We start from the raw sequence: 22,914 nt of genomic DNA, 5'->3' as shown, positions 1-22,914 counted from the left end.
TCTAAGCCTTGTAGGCTCAGGTTTGTCAGAAAATTCTCTAAGCCTTGTGGGCTCAGGTTTGTCAGAAAATTCTCTAAGCCTTGTGGGCTCAGGTTTGTCAGAAAATTCTCTAAGCCTTGTAGGCTCAGGTCTGTCAGAAAATTCTCTAAGCCTTGTGGGCTCAGGTCTGTCAGAAAATTCTCTAAACCTTGTGGGCTCAGGTCTGTCAGAAAATTCTCTAAGCCTTGTAGGCTCATGTCTGTCAGAAAATTCTCTAAGCCTTGTAGGCTCAGGTCTGTCAGAAAATTCTCTAAGCCTTGTGGGCTCAGGTCTGTCAGAAAATTCTCTAAGCCTTCTAGGCTCAGGTCTGTCAGAAAATTCTCTAAGCCTTCTAGGCTCAGGTTTGTCAGAAAATTCTATAAGCCTTCTAGGCTCAGGTCTGTCAGAAAATTGTAAAGCCCTCTTCAGTTTGCGATCCACTGGTATCATTAAAACGCCAAAATGTGGACTTTTATTTATTTTTTACATTGAAAAACAGTCAAAAGACGAGAAGAACAATTTTCTCCCCACCCCACTTTTAACTAAAGATGTCGCGTTAAGTTGTAGCTTACGATTTGATGTTCATTGTGAGGTCGGATGGACGAGGTTCTAAAAAATATTTTCCATGTATATCATGCAGGTACAGGTACATGCGACAGCACTTTTGCATTCACCCTTATGTAGCAAAAAGAAATTGAGCATATTTATTGGCCAATATTTAACAATACTGTACACGACGGATATTTGTTTTACTATTTACAATAAAAAAAATGGTTACCAGCATTACATAATTAGTTTAAGACACTTTCACTAACCACCAAACTGTTGATGTTGCTCGAATGTTATTTGTTATCACAACAGTACCACAAGATGCTTAAAAATACATCTTGTAGAAATAAAATCTATAACTGCTTAATCTTGATTTAACTGCTAACAAAAGAATGTGACTTTCAGGGCTAGGGTTAACATACAGTTGCCAGATATATCATTACAATTATTTGACACTACACATCGACAATGTTTGCATGGCTTGATAATTAATGGTTTATCTTTTTGGTTTTATCTTATCTAGGATTTTAGAAGGAAGCTTTTTGTTTATATGTGATTTAAACCAGGATATTGATAATAATTTGGATACAAATTTATTTAGTCTTTCTTCATGAAGATCAAAACAAGAATAGATTGATGTCATACCATATGTGTCACATGTATAGTTTCTTTTTAATATGACGCACACTTTAAAAAAATGGGATGGCATAGTATGAAAATAAACGAGACAAAACAATGGCAGACAAAAAGAAAACAGACGTTTGTCTACTTTCAATATATATCTATATTTCACCTGCACTGTAGTTACGTTGTGTTGTAAGACTCGCGCTGTCTCGGAGTGACCATCCACTCTCAGCACTCTTGACCAGCCTCACATCAACGCAAACATTTGACTCTAGCTTTTAATCTGGGATTCAGCTGACCACTGGAGGCATGTCTACGTGCTGTGAGACCAAGAGATGGACAATGTTGAACCAGGGCATGAAATAGTTGTCCCAGGAGATTAGCGGACTTAGCGATGTCGCCCTGTGAGGAAGAACAGTGAAATGTGGGAAGTGCAAAAGGCACAGGTTGGTGAGTTCACATGCAAAATGACTGCGTCTGAAACTATGCAAATATTTGTTAGCTGTTTTTTTTTTTAAATGTCTTTCAAAAGATAGCATCTCATTCATTCGCAATGATAATTGTGTACAAATAAGAAAAACGTACATACATAGCATGCATTATCCATACTTGAATATCGGGGTATTTACGCGCCCCTGAGTCCACCCAACTCTAACACCCGTCTATAGTTGGGGAAGGTAAAGGCGGTTGGTCGTTGTGCTGGCCACATGATACCCTGCTCGTTAAACGTCGGCCAATGAAACAGATGACCTTAACATCATCTGCCATATAGACCACAAGGTCTGAAAGGGAACTTTACTTTATACCAGCTTTGGGATATTTCTGTCTGGCATTTATGAAGTTTAAGACCTTCCTTCTGGTAAAAGTACCAGGAAAAAAAAAGAGGTAGACAGAGAAAGCGATGGGAAGATAACATAAAAGAATAGCCGGGTCTTTCATTTAAAGAGCTTCTAGTCAAGGCAAAAGACAGATAGGAACCGAGAATGAAGGTCAACATATCTAGAGTGGTGCCCCAACGGTCCAACAAAATAAGGGATAGATCTGAATGTGAAGGAGATGATTGTACCGGAGAGATAGCATGGAGATGTCTCAAGAAACGGTAAAGCATGTAACTGAGTGACCAGGCAGTCCCCTCGTATTGAACAGTGGGGATCCTTTGTTCTGCGAAAGAGAAGTAGTTACGTAGTAGTTATCATCAGATTAGTCTCTCGATGCACCGGCTTCAGCTTCAGTAGGTGGCTGAATGAAACATTTACTTACAGATGAACAAAGTGACAAGAAATTGAAAGACGCAAATGTAAAAACAAACAAAACGGAAAACGAAAAACAACATAGATCTTTCTTACTCCTGGCAATAAAAAAAACAGTTACCTGTGATATTTTTAGAGTATGTCATTCAAAGAAGAATATTAAACTGTTCTATCTTAACAATAAGTGGCACCAATGTTTATGCTGTCAAAAGAGATAACAAAGATTGTTGTTATAACGCATTCTCAGTTATCATTTATCTCGGCTGTTTGGGAAAACGCCGGACACAAAAATAGTTTCAAGCCTTGTTTGTAGAGTATTGTGAGGAACGCAATGAATCCACTGTACAGAATTATTCAGTAAAAGGAGACTTTGTGTACAAGAGATGTCTAAATAAGATTTGTCAGTTTCTGGCAATCTGTAACACCATAGAATGACATTTATTAAAAGACCAAGACAGCTTCTATGTTGAGACAATAGCTATAGGGTTAGAGTTATTTTTGGATCTGTGAGCTCATGCTACCAAATAAACAGGACAAAATATACGTCTGTTTTTCTGCATTATTCACGGTTCTCGTGTCATACTGTTTCTGGCTTGTTGTCCAGCCGGTCATTACTTGATCTAAAAAATATAAAAGATACTTAAAAAAAACAAACAAAGATAAGATAATTTTTATTGACCCAATCAAATGGAAATTCAATTTGACTACAATTGATAACCTCAGCGTAACTACTGTAACAGTAACAATATTGATGCTAATACGAACAACATTCACACACGAAAAACATATACACACTTAAAACCAGCGCTTTATAAATAGACTTCAATGTACTTCTCGATGACGACAGACACTCTGACGGAAAGTGGAATGAAGGAGTTTTAAAATCTTACTGTTTTAGTCCTAATGGAAAGGAGACGACCACTTCGTTCAAATCTTATGTAACAGTGGTTTAATGGGTGCAGGTTACTTTAAGAATAGTGAGTGTTTTGGAAAGGCATCTTTCATAAAAATCTCTTCAAGAGATGGTAGCTGTGTTCGAGTGATATACGATGCTTTTTTAATTAGTTTCTTTAGTCTAAGTCTTTGAGCCAGTGAAGTATTACCATACCAGCAGGTGATGGCAAAGTTAATTAGACTGCTGATGGTTGCTGTGAAGGAAAATCACTCTTCAGTCGCTGCATATCTTAATTTTGCAAGTTCAATCTCCCATTAGCTTAGTAACTTTTCTTATAAAACGAATTTAAAACATTACAACTAAGTGATCAATTATTTGATAACTTTTTAATTAATTGATTCATGCGTTGTCATCGACAATGAATAACTTTGCACAAATTCAACTTGTTCTGAGAATTGGAAGTGGGATTAAAAAAAATTTAAAAGATTTCACCCAGACAGACAGACGGAGTGAGCTAAGATACGAATTGAAATTAAAATAACAAAAAAAACAGGTTTATATTTTTTGTGAAACAGCATTGTAATTGTAGTGCATTTAATTGAGTGCGAGTTGAAGTTTAAATGTAACAGATGAAAACAAAAATGTACCCGCTTATGGTAACATCTGTATCTAATCAATACATGCACTGCTCTAGGACAGGGGTCGGCAACCTTTTGAGTCGGAAGAGCCAAAAATTACAATTTACTAAATTTCAAAGTTTTTAAAGAGCCGCAAAGTTTTTTCTTCTCAACTATAAATAGTTCTCACCAATGATTTTTTAAAATATATAACTAATGTTTTTCACAACAAATTATATAATACATACATTATTAGATTATTATTTTATTATTTTTTATTTCGGTAACAACTAAAGAAGTTCAACGTTTATTTACAGCATTAACTTGTACTTCAATTAAGCAAACAAATTCAATGGGGGCATTAGCTTTGCATGGTTATAGAATTTTGGATACATTTGGCTCATACGGTAACTTTTTTTTGTTGTTGTTTTTTTATGTTTCAAACACGACTCTACATGCTCAATTGTTAGTTGGCTTCTTACATTACTTTTAATTATATTCATACAAGAGAACGCTTGCTCGCACGAATAAGTCGATCGATATATAGTCAGCACTCCAAATGCTAACTTCTTCAACTCATTGTAGCAATCTTGAAGATTATTCCATGCGCTTAATCAACTGCGGCATTCCTTAAAGTTGTCCACTATTGTTGCGTTACATATATACATTTCTGGATCTCCAACTGTTGAGATGGTGTACTAGGAATGCTAGAATAGTTTTGTTGGTTTCGAATAGCTCAAATCTGTCAAGAATTTCTTCTTTTTTTATAACTGTGCTGAAGTAATTCGTGTCAAAAGTTGTACTGATTTTATCGCGATACTGCTTTAGACATTCAAAATGAAGTAATTGACCGCTTTGAAAATGTTATGCAAAAAGAATAAATTTGTCTTCAAAACACATAGGATGAGTTTTCCTTTCATTGCAGTTTTAGATTCAGCTCATTTCATTTCTCTGTTATATCGATCATAAAGTAACATTTTTGCAACTATTTGTCGTTCTCTAATTCGGTGTGATAAATGCCTTTTTCATTTAGAAATGTATTTATTTCGTTCAAGCACAAAACAAAACGTTTCAAGACCTTACCTTTGGAAAGTCATAGCTTTTTATTGGGAAGAGTCTCCGTTTCGTTCAAGTGGTAGAGTGCTTTTGACAAGATGCTGTTAACAATCTTGATTACCAAATTCATGACCTCATCTAATTAGGTTAGAATCGTTTTGGGCACAAAGCATTTCTTGGTGCATTATTCAGTGAAACGTAAGAATTTCTTGGTTTATTTTGCTCCCACAAATTGTTGTTGCTCTTTTATTTTTTCCTGTCATATTCTGTAAGTTGATATTTAAATGATTTTATTTAAATCAATCGTATTGTCTTCAAGGTATTTTTGCATCTTCCATTCTAGTTTGTCACGAAAGCTGTAGCAATCCTAGAAGTTTCTTTTAGACCTTGGGAAGACATATACCTGACAAAATGGGCAACTTTGTGCCTTGTCAATACTAATCTATAGCAAGTGATGAGGCAGAAAAAAAGTTGAATATCTTCCACCTGCAAATATGTTACATTTGAAGACATTTTAGCTATACTGTCTTATACTGTTTCAGCGGATAATGGCAAATCTTTGATTTTTTTTTCAATATTTCTGGTTTGTTTATTGAAATCATGAAGCAGTTCTTCATGAAGAAAGCAGTTTTTGACATACTCATCATCGTAAAATGGTTTTCCTTTTTGTGCGATTTCTAGTGGTGCTTCAAAGCTTGTCAGAATAGCATTACTTGTAGATTGCTTCTAACTTTGAGAAGATAATTCGCTTCTAACTCATTTACAAACAACAACAAACTACATGGTACTACAACAACAAACTACATGGTACTACAACAACAAACTATACGCCACAGTCAAAGCACGCGGTTAAGATGCCAATTTTTCTTGAGTCAAAGCGAATTAAAACCTTCATAGAAACATCCGACGACGGCGTCATACGAGAGCTTCCGACGGACAGACAACAGTGACGACGTGTGTAACGGGGAAGGGGTGTGGTGAAAAGCGAGTACAAGTGACGAGAGATAGAATCGGTGCCTAATCTTCGTTACAAGATTCAGAACTATTTTAAAAAATGTTTCGATACAATAAATACTATTTGCGTATGGAACTAAAGAGCCGCAGCTTCACATCCAAAGAGCCGCATGTGGCTCGCGAGCCGCAGGTTGCCGACCCCGGCTCTAGGAAATAACTATGTACAACAATCAAGCTTAGAAAGCTGACAGAACTGGATGGGTGAAAACTAGTGTGTAATTTTTTTTTTAAAATAGTCTCATGCTTGACGCGACAAGATCTAGATGTACATGAAATGGAGGTGTTTTGGTTGATATTTATATATAGTTCCTCCATCGTGGTTCGATGATGACCACATTTGTCATCCAGGGGGTTGAGGGCCTTGCTCATGCTTGACCCAAACTGATCTAGATGTACATAAAATTGAGATGTTTTGGTTCATATTAATAGATCACAAACAGATACACAATTTTTGAGCGTTTCTTAGTGTCATCCCTTCTCAAGTGGAACTGAAATACATGTGACATCATTTTATTTGAGTTCTTCGTTCTTGTATCCTCCATTCAACTCAGTGGTTCTCAGATATTTTCCATGCATTCTGAGTCTCAGAAATTCCTTCTCCCTGCGCCTACTGCTCACTATTTCTCCCAGTGCCATTATAACAAGTTTCCTGAATCCGCCAGGGCAAGCAATATTTTAGTAAAGTTAGTTTCTAACAAGAAAAGTTAAAAAAAAATATTTAAAAAAGCTTATCTAAGGAGAAAAACTCCACATTTACAACCACATATTTCAATAATGTAGAAGTTATTTCACTATTTTTATATCAAACAAAATAGTTATTTTCCAATAATTAATTGAATATTTTTTTTTTATTGATACAGGTTTTGTTTGGTACAATAAATAATTATTTAAAGTTTCAGCTAGATCCGAAAATGGGATTTGGAAGAAATAACGTGTACAAGTATTTCAGGAGACGAAACTCCAAATATTTTAAACGTATCTCTGATTATTGACGATTTAATTTCCCCAGCAAAATAAATGCTTACCAGTTATTAATTGACTAATTTTTTAAAATTTCCCCTATGAATGATTGCTCAAAGTTTCAACCTGATCTGAGAATGGGTGTGGGAGAAGTAACGTGTTTATACTTTTTACTAGACATACATACAGACATAAAGCCAGACATAGCGAGTTAGTATAAGCTTTGTAATTAACATATAGAAAACAATGTACAACTTGCTTAATGTGTGTTCAATAAACTCGATTCTGACAAGTTGTGCTTAATAAGGTTGGTTTTGGTCGAAATCTGTTTATCTCTATCAATCGATAGGTCAGTACATGATGACCAGTGATCAGGCTAAACAATACCAGCTTTAGGCCACACAAACCCAGAGACTAAGGTACACAAGAAACGCCTCTCATTTCTTACTTGATGAATGACCCTAAACTCTGACCACGCCAATCATTATCTATCAACCTGGCAGACAGGACTACTGATTGTCAACATTGCGGTAGACATTCCTGTACAGTTTCAGCGTTTCTCAAACTTTATTCTCCTCTCGTGCCCTCATATTATATTAGTGAGATTTTCATACTTAGCGGAAATACTATAAATGGCAAGCTTTTTGGTGTAGGGTTTGAATCAAAGAAAGAGATTAGTTATTCTTGTTTTTAAAATGTATCATTTGATCATGTGTACTTATAAGCACTACAAAACCAAATTTACTAAGCTCTTCGGTGGAGTTCAATTTATAATCCTTGATATTGCTTTGTCTGTCGTGAAAATTTATAATTCAGTTTAAATGTCCGGCCTTGCTTCTTTTTTCAATTATTCCGTCATTTTCCCGCCAGTGTACACAACGACAGCTAGCAATAATATTTTCCCGCCAGTGTACACAACGAATTCTAGCAATAAAATTTTCCCGCCAGTGTACACAACGACAGCTAGCAATAATATTTTCCCGCCAGTGTACACAACGACAGCTAGCAATAATATTTTCCCGCCAGTGTACACAACGAATTCTAGCAATAACATTTTCCCACCAGTGTACACAACGACAGCTAGCAATAACATTTTCCCGCCAGTGTACACAACGACAGCTAGCAATAACATTTTCCCGCCAGTGTACACAACGACAGCTAGCAATAACATTTTCCCGCCAGTGTACACAACGACAGCTAGCAATAACATTTTCCCGCCAGTGTACACAACGACAGCTAGCAATAACATTTTCCCGCCAGTGTACACAACGACAGCTAGCAATAACATTAGTCAAAGCACTGCCACTATACCAAATACCTTCTATAATTAGAACGACTAAAACGATGTGTTTAGACTCCTTGTAAGAATTGGTTGAATGCAACAAAGCAACAACAGTGACAATGAGTGGCACACACGCGTACAAATACTTCATAGACGCACACTTGCTCGTACGAATACTTTCCTTCCCCCCCCCCATCCCTATTTCTACCTCTCCTTATCTCTGCTTATTTCTCTCTTTCTGTCTCTCGGCCTCTTCTTCTCTATTTCTCTCTTTCTCTCTCGCTGTCTCTTTTTTCAAGTTACACCTGTATGTCTATTCACTAAGTAGTTAAAGACCAAAATAGTCAAGGTATATCTAGGGATCAATTAACGCCTTCTTTTGCCTATTCTCCAAGCTCATTAGAGCAAGACAGTCATTGAAGCAAAACATATTCGCGACACTAGAAGCACTTCGTGTTAGAGACATTCCTTGAAATGTATATTTCTTTTATGTACCTTATATCGACATGCGTTTATTAATATCTATCTATCTATCTATCTATCTATCTATCTATCTATCTATCTATCTATCTATCTATCTATCTATCTATCTATCTATCTACCTATCTATCTATCTATCTATCTATCTATCTATCTATCTATCTATATATATATATATATATATATATATATATATATATGTATATATATATTTGAGTCAATGTTGTTCGAATTATTCATCCATATTGTTTTTGTAAAGTAGTTACGCAGATGTTGTCAATTATAGTCAAACTGAATTTCCATTTGATTGGATCAATAAAATCATCTTATCTTATCTAATATTTAGACGTATATTTATATATATATATATATATATATTTATATGTATATTTATATATATATATATTTATATATTTATATTTATATATATATACATATATTTATATATATATATATATTTATATATATATATATATGTTTTTATATATATATATATATATATATATATATATATATATATATATATATATATATATATATATATATATATATATATATATATATATATATATATATATATATATATATATATTGTCCAAGAATACTTACCTCTTGTGCATCACAAATTTTGTTTTAACAAGCTATTATATGCATGTGTTCTGAAAACTAAAAATTGGGACCAGCAAAATCTGCCCTTGTGGAGTGTCACTAGCTAGAGAATGCTGACCATGTCCTACAAAACTACATTTTTTTTCAAATGGCCTGCACAAGACACTGGCCCCCAATACTCCCCTATAGAAAGTAAACTAGATGGACAGCTGCCTGACTTGTAAACCACCGCTCATCTTGTTTATTTGGTTAGTCGTCTGAACGGTCCAGAATATTGAAAACGAGGAAGAAGAAGAAGAAATCGCTATAAAATCTTGAAGTTATATTTTAAAAAATCTTTTTGACAGAACGTCTTTAACTTATAAGATAATTATATCTTTTAAGATAAGCCACTTTGAAACCTAATAATTCAAGCAGAACATCAATTTGTGCTTTTTTTTTAAAAATATTATTTTACCGGCCATTGATCTCCTAGAAATATTTATACTTAATTTTATTAGAACTTTATCTCCTTTACTTTACACCAAACACTCTTCTTTTATAATTCCAATCCGTTTCACTTTGAATACATTTTTTCCCCTTTCACATTATTGTCATTGAATTTGGATTTTCAATACCGCCTGCCATTAGTCAACTTTCATTGGCTCATGAAGACTTGATTTCAAATTTTAGCGGGAAGAAATATTATTTGAGGAGGAGGCCATACCAATCATTAACGTAAAAGGGGCATTAGCAAACTAAGAGGATTTCTAATTCTTCATCCTCTACCGCCTTCTCCTCCAAATTTGCAACAAAATACTAAACAGTCGTCTCTTTTCCAATTAGATTTACGTGTCGAGTCTTTTAATTTTATAATTCCGTTATGCTGTAATGCTTTTAACTGGGCCAGTCATATGTAATTGTAGGCTCTAGGAAAAGTGAATTGGGTGGCCCCAAACAATGCCTTTAACAAGGTCGGTCGTATGTAATTGTAGGCGCTAGGCGAAGTGAATTAGTTGGCCCCAAATAAAATAGAAAAACAAAAGACTAAGACCGAAAAAATACGCATTGAATTAAAATCCTTTCTGTATCTATATTTAAATCAAACAATAAGTTAAATTCATCCATTTCCGTAGCTTCAAGCGTTCCGTAAGCTTCTTAAACATATTCGTACACTTGTCGTAAACCGATTGAAGAGCGATTCAACGAAGAGCAGCATGCAGACGATTCCAAGCCTGGAAATACTTTTGTAAGGCTTTTGAATCACAAATTTCGATAAAAAAAAATACTTTAATGGTGTGTACTACTTGCGTGAGTGTAAAACAAGAGCAGCCATGCAATAAACCAGTGATGCCCAAAATACGGCCCGCGGGCCAGATCCGCGACGTGGTTCCATCCGGCCCGCCGAAATGTTGGCACGAAGAGTAGACACCCTCCCCAAAATGGCCCGCATGTCGAATTAGGTTGGGCATCACTGCAATAAACGAATGCTGACATTTGATAAAAATCTTAAATGAAATTTGAAAGTCTAACAATTGCTATTTCCATTCATTAGTTGGGTCTGCTCGTTTGCACATCTCCAAATAAGGTCAATGTCTAAAAATAGAACCTGTCAAGACTGATCTAGTTAATTCTGGTTCACATTGCTGCCAACTTAACAATTTCCTCTTTCCGTCTTCTTGACAAAAGGAGCAGACGTTCAACACTGACGTTACGTAACATACACTCGTTGTCAGCGGCGTTGACGGATTCACACAGGAATGTGGGTAAAGGAAACGATAAATATAAAGTGAATTTAAAGCTGAATGGTAAAAAAAAATAAAAAATAAAACTAAGATTAAAAAGTGGAGGTTTAACACCTCCCCCTCCACATGTTAATGAACATCAATCAAGAAACACATTTCTTAGTAGGCACATTTCTTAGTTCATGTTAAGACTATTTCGTACTTAGTGCTCTATCCCTTAGTGTTACTAGAGCATTGAGCAGGTTGCGTAAATCAGCCAGTAAAACCAATTAACATTATTAACACATAGATACGAGTTGGACGTAATTATCTTCTTTTATGTAGGGACGTCTGTAATTTATAAGATAAGACTATATCCTGAGCTCTGTTACAACTAACCCTAATAGTTTCTGCATCATGACACAGAGGTCAAGGGGTTAAAGAACAAAGAGTTCACGACTAAATGCTTCGATTGTTTAACGTAAGTTGACACTTTACACACACATTTATTTAAAGAAAATAATATTCTCTTAGACGTGAACTTCTAATCAAGTTAATTGCCATCCCTGATAACTGAACGATCAATGATATTGTTTGTAACTTAGCCAAATAACCTCAACAAAAGGATTACAAAATGGAACGTTTAATCAACAATTAGAAACTAGATCTAGAGCCACACTAATCACATCTCAGGCGTCCTTGTTTCCCAATCTCTCCTCTGTTTTCTTCATCGTGTCCTATGGTGCACAACATCGCGCCAAATGACAATGCGCAGTCCTAACAATATGTTTGTGTAGGTACCAGTACTCTGTATTATTTACAAAGCTTATTTCAACTCACTCTTTCTGTCCGCCTGTATGTCTCTCACTTCCTATTTTGGTATCAAGTTGAAACTTTAAACAATTACTCATTGTTTGCAACAAAACATGAATCATTTAAAAAATAAGGCTACTAATTAATTAAATAGTGGTAATCAATTAATTTTATTTGATGTCGAAAAGGGTAATACATCTTACGGTATGTGGATATATGGCTGTAAATATGAAGTTCTTCTCCTTAGATAAGCTTTTTTAAAAGTATAACAATGAGATGCCCCTGTACCTTAGAGAACTGATTACTCCATATGTCCCCCAGAGAGCCCTGCGCTCAATGGACTCAACGCTATTTAGTGGTGCCACGTTTCTCCCTCAAAAGCTACGGTCTGCGTGCTTTTTCAGTTCACGTACCAAAGGTTTGGAACTCACTCCCCATTGATCTCAGACAGACAACACGCTATACCACTTTTAAGAAGAACATTAAGACCTACTTGTTTAAAACTTTTTTAGATTAGTTTTTGAATTCTGTTGTCGTGTTTGTGTTTGTAATGTTATGACAGCGCCTTGAGCCTACATTTTGTTTGTTAACAGCGCTTTATAAATAAAATTATTATTATTATTATTATTAAATTTGTTTGTTTTTAACTAAATTGAACTAATAACTAAAGAAGAACGACTTAAGAGGAATCTAAACATTTTAAATATGACATATTTAGCTAAAAATTCAACCTAACAACCAGAAGGATATTTTAAAAAATAATTTCAAGCACCGTGTGTTAATTTGAGGATTGAGCTCCTTGCTAGTAGTAGATCTACATTAAAATTGTACAGGTCGATGAGTAGTGGAGGGCCATCTAAGTTTGGAAAAGTCCTTTACCGGACTGCAGTGGAATCATCGTTTGACCTGCATATAGACATTTACGATTGTCGTATTCAAAAAGTCTGATAAAAAATATATGCATCAGCACACACGCAGTTTCTCAATATATATATTATTTAAACAAAAGCAAGTTAATATGCTACCGAACACGTAATTAAAAATTTAAAAAATTATATCCATAAATAAAACAATAAAAACATAAAAAATACTTTAAAAAAAACAAAACAAAGCTTATACTAAGCGTAATTGTATCAATCAGTTTGGATCAGTCTTGTAATTGTATAGATATGTGACATAGACATAATAAATCTGTCCGATTAGAAACATTTTTAGCAATTGTTTTTGTTAAAACTTTTAGCTTTCTCAATTCGCTATGATCCTATCACTTGTCTGGACCAGTTGTGGAATGGCCCAAAGGGGAGGAATGAAGGGGGTATCTTGTGAATGTTTACATGATCGTTTTTTAAATGCATACAAAATATTTATTCAAGGGGACTTATTCAACTCATACACCATATCTGTCAAGTAAGATTTTTCGCTTGTTCAAGATACCAATCAAAACAATTAATTACCAATAGCTAATTGGTTAATTTTCCTATTCTTATGCTGTCAGGTAAAAGAAATAATTGTGCAAAATTTTAGCTTAATCCGAGATTAGGTGGGGGGGGGGGGAAGAGCGTGTACAAACTTTTTACCAGACAGACAGACGGGCAGAGTGATTTGAATTATGCTTTGTAAAAATAAACACAACCACACGGATTGCTCGATTTTATGATAAGTATATTTCCCACTTCCCAATCCCTAAGACTACACTGGGTTTGTGTTCATCCGAGACAAATCGTTATAGAAGTCCTGAACACTAACATGCAACGTCACAACCTGTGGGCAGTTTAGACCAATAGCTTGTTGCCACGTCACAGGTCTGTACGGCGTCGTTGTTCCGAAGATCGTTGCTTGCTAGATGTTGTTTATGTTTCAATAGATGGTCTGCTGCGCTCATGCATACCATCCAGTCCAGACACGTGACTTACGACAACGTGGCTGTCATTGGGACAAAATATAATTATTTAGAGTCTCTTTATACTTTGAACATTTACCTACAATGTGCACATCACGCTACCCACCCCCGCATCTAGTGTTTCTCTATTCAGTTGACGAAATCATTCATCAATATGACAATGAGACAAAACCACTTTGGTATCTTGTAGAACAAGACTTAATCTAACCAGTTCTTTATGTATATATTTATTAGTGTGTGCAAAAAAGTCCTATTGTAATACCTTGTACTGAAATAGGGTAAATTGAAGGATAAATCTTCTTCAGTATCAAAGACATTACCATTATATATATATATATATATATATATATATATTTAGTGCCGGTCCTACTAATTGCTGGCCCCCATGCGAAATGGTTTGCGCGGGCCCAGTCAGGGTAACGATAATAAGAGAAACTTAAGATTTTGTATTAGAAAATAAATTCTTTACATCACATTTTATTAAATGAAACTGACAATGCATTTTTTTAAATTGCTCGTAGTATGGCTTTTAACATATTGAATAACATCCCCCCCAAAAAATGTCTATTTTTAAAGAAATTTTTTATGAGTTTTCAGGAGATTTGAATAATTTTAGGAGATTTCCAGGACTTGTTCGTATATTTTTTAATTTCGGAGATTTCGAAGATCTGGAAAATCATGAGGCCGCGGGAACCCTGGATAAGTTATAATGATTTAATGTAATCATTTAGACCTAGAATTAGCACGGGGCCCATAAAAGTATGGGGCTCACTGCATAGGTCGCAGTGTCCTAAGGACGGCCCAGTTTATATATATGCTGTTTTCCTTAATCTAATCAGATTATAGCTAGTAGTTGTTTTTTTTTGCCAACATTTATTTTTCTGCTGCTCTTATTTCTTGTAGACGTTAATTCCAAGTTATATTTTTCCTTTGACTTTTATATAGATGTTGTCTTCTCTCCGCCGTATCATAACGTTAGGAAACTGTAACTCCATCCGCTCTTAGTAAGAAACACTAACTCCATGTTCGACATGAACTTCTTTGATATTTTTTTTCTGAAGATATTCAATAATCGTATCCATCTCATTTTCAAAAGTAAAAGCTATGACTGTTGAATGATTGCTTAAGAATTACTTAATGGATTATTTATTGATTCGGCTAGAAGATGCTAAATCCCACGCCACATAGAAGTCTTAAGTTCTTCAAAGCAAAAACTATTTATATATATATCTTTTGTATTGTGTACTTGTAGTTTCTATAAATTGAACTTTCTCTTGTGTTTACATTCTGTCTCCATTTGTGTTTTGTTTATTGTGAAGTATTTTACTCTTCCTGTTATGATAAATGGTAGATCTAGATAATATATAATATTAGAACCAATTAGTTCATTTTAAAGTGTTTACTCTGTGTTGAAAACTATTTCAAACTGTTCTCAAGCAGTGACACATGCATTCCTAAAGTTTATTTCCTGTACAATTACAGGCTGTCACCAAGAAAAGTGTACAGTACCCGGATGACACCAGAAAATCTTTAGAAAATGGCGTCCTTCTGTGCGAGTAAGTTTTGCTTTGGTTTTCATTTCATTTGACTCAGTGGAGCACTTGATTGACACGAATCAAATAAAATATTTTATTTTTGTTTTAACATGTTTCAATGTTAAATCTTTTAAATTACAAAATCTACTAAACAAAGGAAAATGATTAATTAGTAAATTTATTCAAAGTTGTACTTCTATTATAGTATGTAGTTTGTGTTATCTTAGAATGTCGCTATTATGACTAATTAGAACAATCGCACAATTATATCATGTTTCATGTGCTACATTGGAACTATTGAAGGAGGTATTTATAAATAGCAGGAATCCTAAAACAAACCTAATCATAAAACATTAAGTATGTGTTGGGTATTTCCGAAAAAACAAAATGGCCACACAAGAAAAAAAACGTATCTAAGACCGTTATACTTTCAACTTTTTTGTTTCTAAATAAAAAAACGTATTTACAGAGACACTGCATAAGTCTAAAAATAATAATTGTCAATAACATGGTATTTCTTCATAAAGAATATTTTATTTATTTTCACCACTAAACCTGGGTGTTGTGAAGTTGTTTCAACCGTGCGCGCAGTGTACTTTGTAATTTAGTTTCTGATCTTTCAAGACTTCACAACATCGGCCGACAAAGTTTTTTTTTGTTTTTTTGTTTTTGTAAAGATTTCAAAGAATAACATAGTATTTCTTCATATAGAATATTTTATTTATTTTCATCACTAAACCTGGGACTTATGAAGTTGTTTCAACCTTGCGCGCAGTGTACTTTGTAAGTTAGTTTCTGATCTTTCAAGACTTCACAACATCGGCCGACATTTATTTTTTTTTTTTGTTAAGATTTCAAAGAATTGTTAAAACCAACATATTACTAGGGTTTTGAATTACTTCTAACTTCTACACCAACTTAGAAAATATTTCTTTACATCGAAACTTTTTTCTTTCTTTGGTGCAGATGTTTTCTGTGGCCCACGGTTAACGAGGGTGCGGCCAGCACAACGACCAACCGCCTTTACTTTTCCTCAACTAATGTCAAGTACCCATTAAGGCTGGCGCATACAGATCCCGAAATTAAAAAATCCCAGTCTTCAGCAGGATTTCAACCTTGGACTCCCATGTTTGGTATCCAATCGCTTTACCACTCAGCCACCGCGGCCTCCTAAACGTTCTTGTAAGACTTAGAAATCTTTGCGAACTTCTAAACTATTCTAAACGTTTTTCTAAGGCTTACAAACACGTAGTATATTTCTTTACACTTTCAATTGTAACCTGAACTAACATTTGACTAAGTCTAGTCCAGCTTCTGACAATGCTTCAGACTAACCTCTAGATAACTAGAGACTACGTTTACTATCAACCCTTCTGTTCATATTTCAATTTCAGTTTACTCAATTGCTTACAGCCTGGAGTCATCAAGAGGATTAACAAATTACCTACGCCCATTGCAGGCCTGGTAAGTCACGTGCAGTTTTGTTGACTAGAAATGGCGGTTCGGAAATTTCTTTTGAATGATATTCACTTTTAAAACTAACAACAACCTACATTTATTGTTGATTAAAAATATTTAATTTTGAATTTCTGTCTTTTATTATTTGAACTCCATAAAGGAATATACGAAGGGAAGCTATTGACAGAAATATGTTAAAAAACAAATTTCTTGTTATTTCCCCTTATTGTGCTATCTCTATAGTCGATAGTATAGTATGATATTAGTATCCACTTATTTTACTAGATCTAAATGTAACTGTGTAGCCTTACAGTAACATAGATGCGCAAATGAATTATTTTTATTCCAGGACTGTTATCAAACTTACTGTAGATGGTACAAAATCTCCATGATATGTTCTGTATGACCAAACAGGGAATAGGGAGGGGGGAGGGGGGTTGAGGAAGCTCTATTTTTAGCCTCCGTCCTGTCCATGTAAGCATCCAGTCCATGTGAACCTTTTTGTTTTTCAAATGTCTGACCTCACCAAAGTTTAGTGGTACACTATAGGAAAATGGAGACTCTTTGAAGATATGATGGACCTTGACCTCAGACTCTTTTCTTTGCTGTCTTTACCACAACCGTTGTACCCGAGGACATACAGACTCGATTGATCTGCGAGTTGTTTTCAGTATCGCCTAGGCATTGCCATATTTAGACTTGAAAATGCCCAAAACTATTTAAAATATGGAGTCAATTCCGAGGTTCCTTTTATAAGTCTAGTTATATGTCAGCGCTAATTCTTTCTTGGGGGACCCTAAAGCTTGTGTTTCCTAGAAGTAAATATGCACCTGATAGTGTGGACGGTGCAGTACGTCAGACTTGGCTTGGGATAAGGGGATTAATAACAAGAAAAAGGTTTGTATTGGGTGTACAGATTTTTGAATAAATATGTTTATTAGATGAAAATTGATGAATCAAAGTATCCTCTAATCCCTATCCATATCCTTTAACTCAATTCGTATACCTACTCATGAAATAAAGCTCTATCTTTTATCCAGCGGTCTCATTTAAAACTAGATCAATCATTCAAGAAAAGGAAAAAAAAAATACTGCAGTAATTGAATGATTGTGAGACACTAAAAGTAAAAGACAATTTATTACATGATCATCAGTCTCTGTGACTGTTTCCTTCTCTTTCAATCTGAACAGGACAGTATTTTCAAATACATCTAATATATGAATGTCTAGCCTGTAGGCTCCTAGTTAAAGGCTGCCTATGTTAAATGTTTAGAACTCTATATGAAATCTCTGTAGGAACTCAATGATCTTCCTCTTTCCTCCAGGATAACATCAACGTATTTTTGAAGACATGTAAAAGTAACTTTGGTTTGACAGACGCCCAGTTGTTTAACCCGTCTGACCTTGAGGACCTATCCCAGAGAGCCATAGCCGAGTAAGTAGCAGCAGATATTTGATAGTGGTAGGCCCCAGTGGGAGCCAGTGTAGTTTGAGCAGTGGGCTTCTGGGCATACTTTTCTACTCTTAGGTCTTCCCCTTCTCTCCCTGTCTTTGTCTTGAGATCTTACTCAAAGTGATGTTTATTCTTTTAGTTTTTACCGTGTATGAGGTGTGACTGTAGAGGTCTGTTACGGTCGTAGCGCAGCATGGTGCGAATGGAAAAAAAGGTGCGAATTTGGGTATTTAATGGAAGGGATGTTATAAACATGAAGCCGGAAGGAGATGGACAGGATGAGAGATGAAATGTTGATGTTTACGTAACTTGTTATAATATTATAGTATTTCTAGAGTAAAACCTGAAAGTGTCTTATTATTTTGAAGAGTCTTGTGTCGTAACAAGGTCACCTCTGTCAAGTCACAATCATCATAAGAGACTATGTGACTTTTTCTTAAAACTGGTTCTCTTGTATTATTATTATTTGAATGGAATGAGATGGTTAGGGTTAAAATTATAAATTGATTATAATACAGAACTCTGAATGTTGCAAATTTCTTCATCTACCAATATGCAAAGCTTTAACAAAATGCTGATTATTTATCGTCTAAAAGAAAAAAAATCTATTAACAAGTCTTAGTAAATGTTTTCAGTAAGGGAAGTAAGGACGAAATAAATATTTTTAAAATTCTTGTTTGTATAATCTAGTTGCTCCCCTTGAATTTAGTGAATTGAATATTTCAAAGTGTTGACTTCAGAATGTAGAAGTTGTGTTTGTTTTTCATATACTAATTTTAGAATTATTATTTCCGTTATATATGCACCAGTCAAGTAACTAACAGATGTTGAATTTTCACCAGTTTAATTTCATTATTGACTTACCGCCTTCCCCATACCTACGTATTTACCCATCACATTGTAGCAGTCCTAGTACTATACCATACCATATACTGGACAAACTGCTATTAACTAGATAGAAAACAGGTCAGAAGTTGTTGAACGGCAAATAGTACTGAAATAGAAAACAGGTAAAACAATGTACCTTGTATTCAGAAAGCGAAAGAAGAGATTAGGAGAAATGTTCAATAAAAGTCATACGAGAAGTCATTGTAGCGTCTTTTGTAGGGCGTGGGCGTGTGTGTGTGTGTTGGCATTGGGGGGGGGGGGCGATTTTTTGTTTCCTTTTTAATGACTTTTATTAATGACACTATATAGTAATATTCTTTTATGGGACATTTTAATAACATTTATTAATGACACATTTTAATGTCATGATTTAATGACATTTGAATAACACAATTGAATGAGATGATTCAATGACATGTTAATGACATTCTGTAATAAAACATTTCATGTGTAAATTATTTAAAATATTTAATCTGCTCTTGGTTATGTAACTGCCATTGGGAATCTCATGTATGGCTAAGTGATAGAGACATTGGCTATTACTCAGAATTTAATGTGTTCAAATCTTCCTGATGACAAAATTACGACTCGGAATTTAACTACCTTTATTAGTGTCTGGCCCCTACCGGGCCTTGTGTTAGTCCGATAGGTGGGTTTAACTTAGCGAAACAGTAGTAAATTAGTAAATTGCCTGACTAACTTGTTTGATATGTCATATGACCAGTGAATTAGTTGACTTGTTTGATGTCATATGACCAGTGAATTAGTTGACTAATTTGATTTGTCATATGACCAGTCAGTTTACAGGCTCTTTACTTTAGGACATTGCTTTGATTGGTATTTTCTTCCCAAATCGGAAAACATTCTTTAAAAAAATTATTAGTTTGGGTTATCTTGACATTTTGGTGCTCTCTTGGCTCCCAGGTAGTCAGACTTGAAGAGCGCTGGATTGAGACTGTACATTTACTTTTACTGTTTGGAATTTTCTAATGAAAGCACTGCACTATTGATTTTTGTACCCAGACATAGTTAATGGAGCATTGATTGAGTAGACAAAAAAAAGTCTTTGTTCTGCTGCCAATAGCCTGTGTATTTAGTCACAATGGACAGGGGACTTCCCTGGAATTTTTTATAAAAAAAAAACAAAAAAAAAAAAACAGGCCAAAGTATTTTCTTCCTATTTTTCTATGTTGGTGAGAAAAGTCATGTCTCTATGTTGCCCAAAATGAGAAAACTTCGATCTGACAATGATCTGTCATAGATAATCAACTTCAGAGAATTTCTTTTATGCTTTTTATTTTGGCTTCAGGCAATGACACCTTGCCCACATTGAGCATTCTGTACCACGCTGATGCAATATTAAGCAGAGTTGTCGCGATCAGGGCCGGATTTCCAAAAGTGGAGGCCCTAGAAGGCGTTTTGTAGAGGCCCCTCCCTTCATTCGAAGACTGCGGTCTAAGCACACAAGTTTATAAACATTTGACTTTATTTTAAAAGTAGAACGAGACAAAAATGTAATTTGAAATGTTAAGGTTAAGGTTAAGGAGTTCACTAAGAGTTAATAACACTGCAGGATACTTACACATTTAATCTCATTTTTTTTGTTCGTGGACCTTCCCCCCCTCCCCCCCGCCCCATTTTTTTCTCTCCTTTATTTGCACTCTATGTCGTCTCATTACAATATAGTGAAGTGAATTGTGAAGTAAATTGTGGAAATAAATTGTGTATAAGAGTGGACTACTTTGAAATTGTTATGAAGTTGTTCCGTTAGGGAGTATTTGCGTCATAGTTGATAGGGGCAATTGAGTTGTATTGTTAGTTTATTTAATGTAACATAAAATAAAGCAAAAAATACATACTCCCTATTCCTTGATATACTCTCCATTCCCTGATAAACTTTCTATTGCCTTATATACTCTCTATACCTTGATATACTGTCTATGCCCTGATATACTCTCTATTCCCTGATATACTCTCTATTCCCTGAAATTCTATTCCCTGATATACTCTCTATTCCCTGATATACTCTCTATTCCCTGATTTACTCTCTATTCTCTGATTTACTCTCTATTCTCTGAAATACTCTCTATTCCCTGAAATACTCTCTATTCCCTGAAATACTCTCTATTCCCTGATATACTCTCTATCTCCTGATAGACTTTGTTCTGTTTAACACTTTCCGATGACGTAACAGAATGTAAGTAATTGGTCTCTGGCTAACTTGCATTTTTATTGCTAGACAAGATATACAACAATTCAAATTTAGGAATAAAAAGTTTTGCTTCTCCCAGAAAAGTCTTATCTGTACTACACTAGGACTAATGTTATTAGAGCATGTAATGGGTTGCCTGAGTCAGCCAGAAAAACCAATGACATGACAGAGTATAAGTCATTGATTAACATGCATGGCTAAATTAACCTAGTAGGAACACGCGTAGGACGTAATCATCTTTTTTTTTAAGTAACCTCTGTATTGTATACGATGAGATACGCAGCTACATCTCTCTCTCTCTCTCTGTCTCTCTCTCTCTCTAATTACTGTGGTTCGGCCAAAATCGCCTACTAGCATCTGAGAATTTAGATTTTCCCACAACACCTCTAGATGTCATGTTCGTTGGTGAAACTTTGCAGCGCGCTGCTTTCGGGCACGTTATGTGGTAAACAATGGAAAGACGTCAGAAGGAGAGAGAGGGAGACAGAGAGAGGGAGAGAAAAAAAAAGAGGATGAGAGAAAGAGAAACAGGGAGAGAAAAAGACATGAAGGGAAGTAGGGAGCGTAGAGAGAAAGTGGGAGAGATGAAGAGAAATTGGGAGGAAGAAATTGAGGGACAAAGAAGGAGGAGTGGTCACCAACATTATGTATTACAATTACTCTTACATATTCTACGGCGTACCTCGTGGAGTGGCACAATGTGTAGTATTTACTAAATAAAACAATATGATCCATTCCTTCCGATTCTCTCCCCTCTCTCAATTCATTCTTTCAAACTGTTACAACTGCTATAAATGACAAATGGTAAATTTAGCTGCGAAAATCTAATTGTATATCCACCACCGCCCCGAGATTCCAAGCCAGGAAATGGGGTGTAAAAGTGGGGCCAGTCGGGGCAATACATAGCACACCTTTCCACTAACGTCAAGCAAACACCGTGCTTTCAAGTACTGCCAAGTCCTGATGCACGACGAGAAGGAATTATTTCTGGTGCACTGCAAAGATTTATATAGCACTTAACGAATAGCTGTAAAAGTTTGACCCTTTATTACAGTCTGCTGGAAGATAACTATGTATTGCGTATACGCTTTATGTACATATAGAATATAGGGCCTTGGTTCAGTCAAGAAGTTGATCAACATCATAAAGATTGAGAGTTTTATCGGAGATTTTTTTAAACATGGCGAACAAAACTATAAATAGCTAGCTTTCTGGTGTAGCCTATGTACAAAATATTAAACTGTTGATAGCTATTTTGTATGCAAATGAAAGTATATATGCTATATTTAGCATTGCGGAATCAAATTTTCAAAGGGGCTTTCGTTCGTAACTCGCAATAATTTCAATGGGATGGAAGCATAAGACTTTCACTAAAGACTTGCAATTTATTTGAAAACAACTGGTCCAGATTAGTGATAGGATCATTGCGTAGTGAGAATGTGTACTGCATGAAATTACTCTAAACAAAAACAGTTGGTAAAAAAAAATATTTGTGATCGCACAGATCTATTGATCTTTTGCATAATTACTTACTTGACTGATCCAAACATATGGCTACACTAGTTACACTTAAGTTGTCAATTGTAGTCAAACTGAAT

General features: G+C 35.0%; 1 protein-coding gene across 2 annotated transcripts in view; it reads left to right on the top strand.

The window, feature by feature from the left end:
• Window positions 1-22,914, top strand: part of LOC106067309 (LIM and calponin homology domains-containing protein 1-like) — a 146,141-nt gene that overhangs the window by 26,669 nt on the left and 96,558 nt on the right. For both annotated transcript variants that reach the window (XM_056038940.1, XM_056038939.1), the window contains exons 3-5: window positions 15,253-15,326; window positions 16,700-16,769; window positions 18,089-18,198. In XM_056038940.1, coding sequence (XP_055894915.1) covers window positions 15,253-15,326; window positions 16,700-16,769; window positions 18,089-18,198 — 254 coding nt within the window. The remainder of the gene's footprint in view (window positions 1-15,252; window positions 15,327-16,699; window positions 16,770-18,088; window positions 18,199-22,914) is intronic.

Source organism: Biomphalaria glabrata, chromosome 8 (genome assembly GCF_947242115.1).
Source record: "Biomphalaria glabrata chromosome 8, xgBioGlab47.1, whole genome shotgun sequence".
In the NCBI taxonomy this organism is placed as follows: domain Eukaryota; kingdom Metazoa; phylum Mollusca; class Gastropoda; family Planorbidae; genus Biomphalaria; species Biomphalaria glabrata.
The sequence above is the reverse complement of the archived record's forward strand: the minus strand, read 5'-3'. Positions and strand labels throughout refer to the sequence as shown.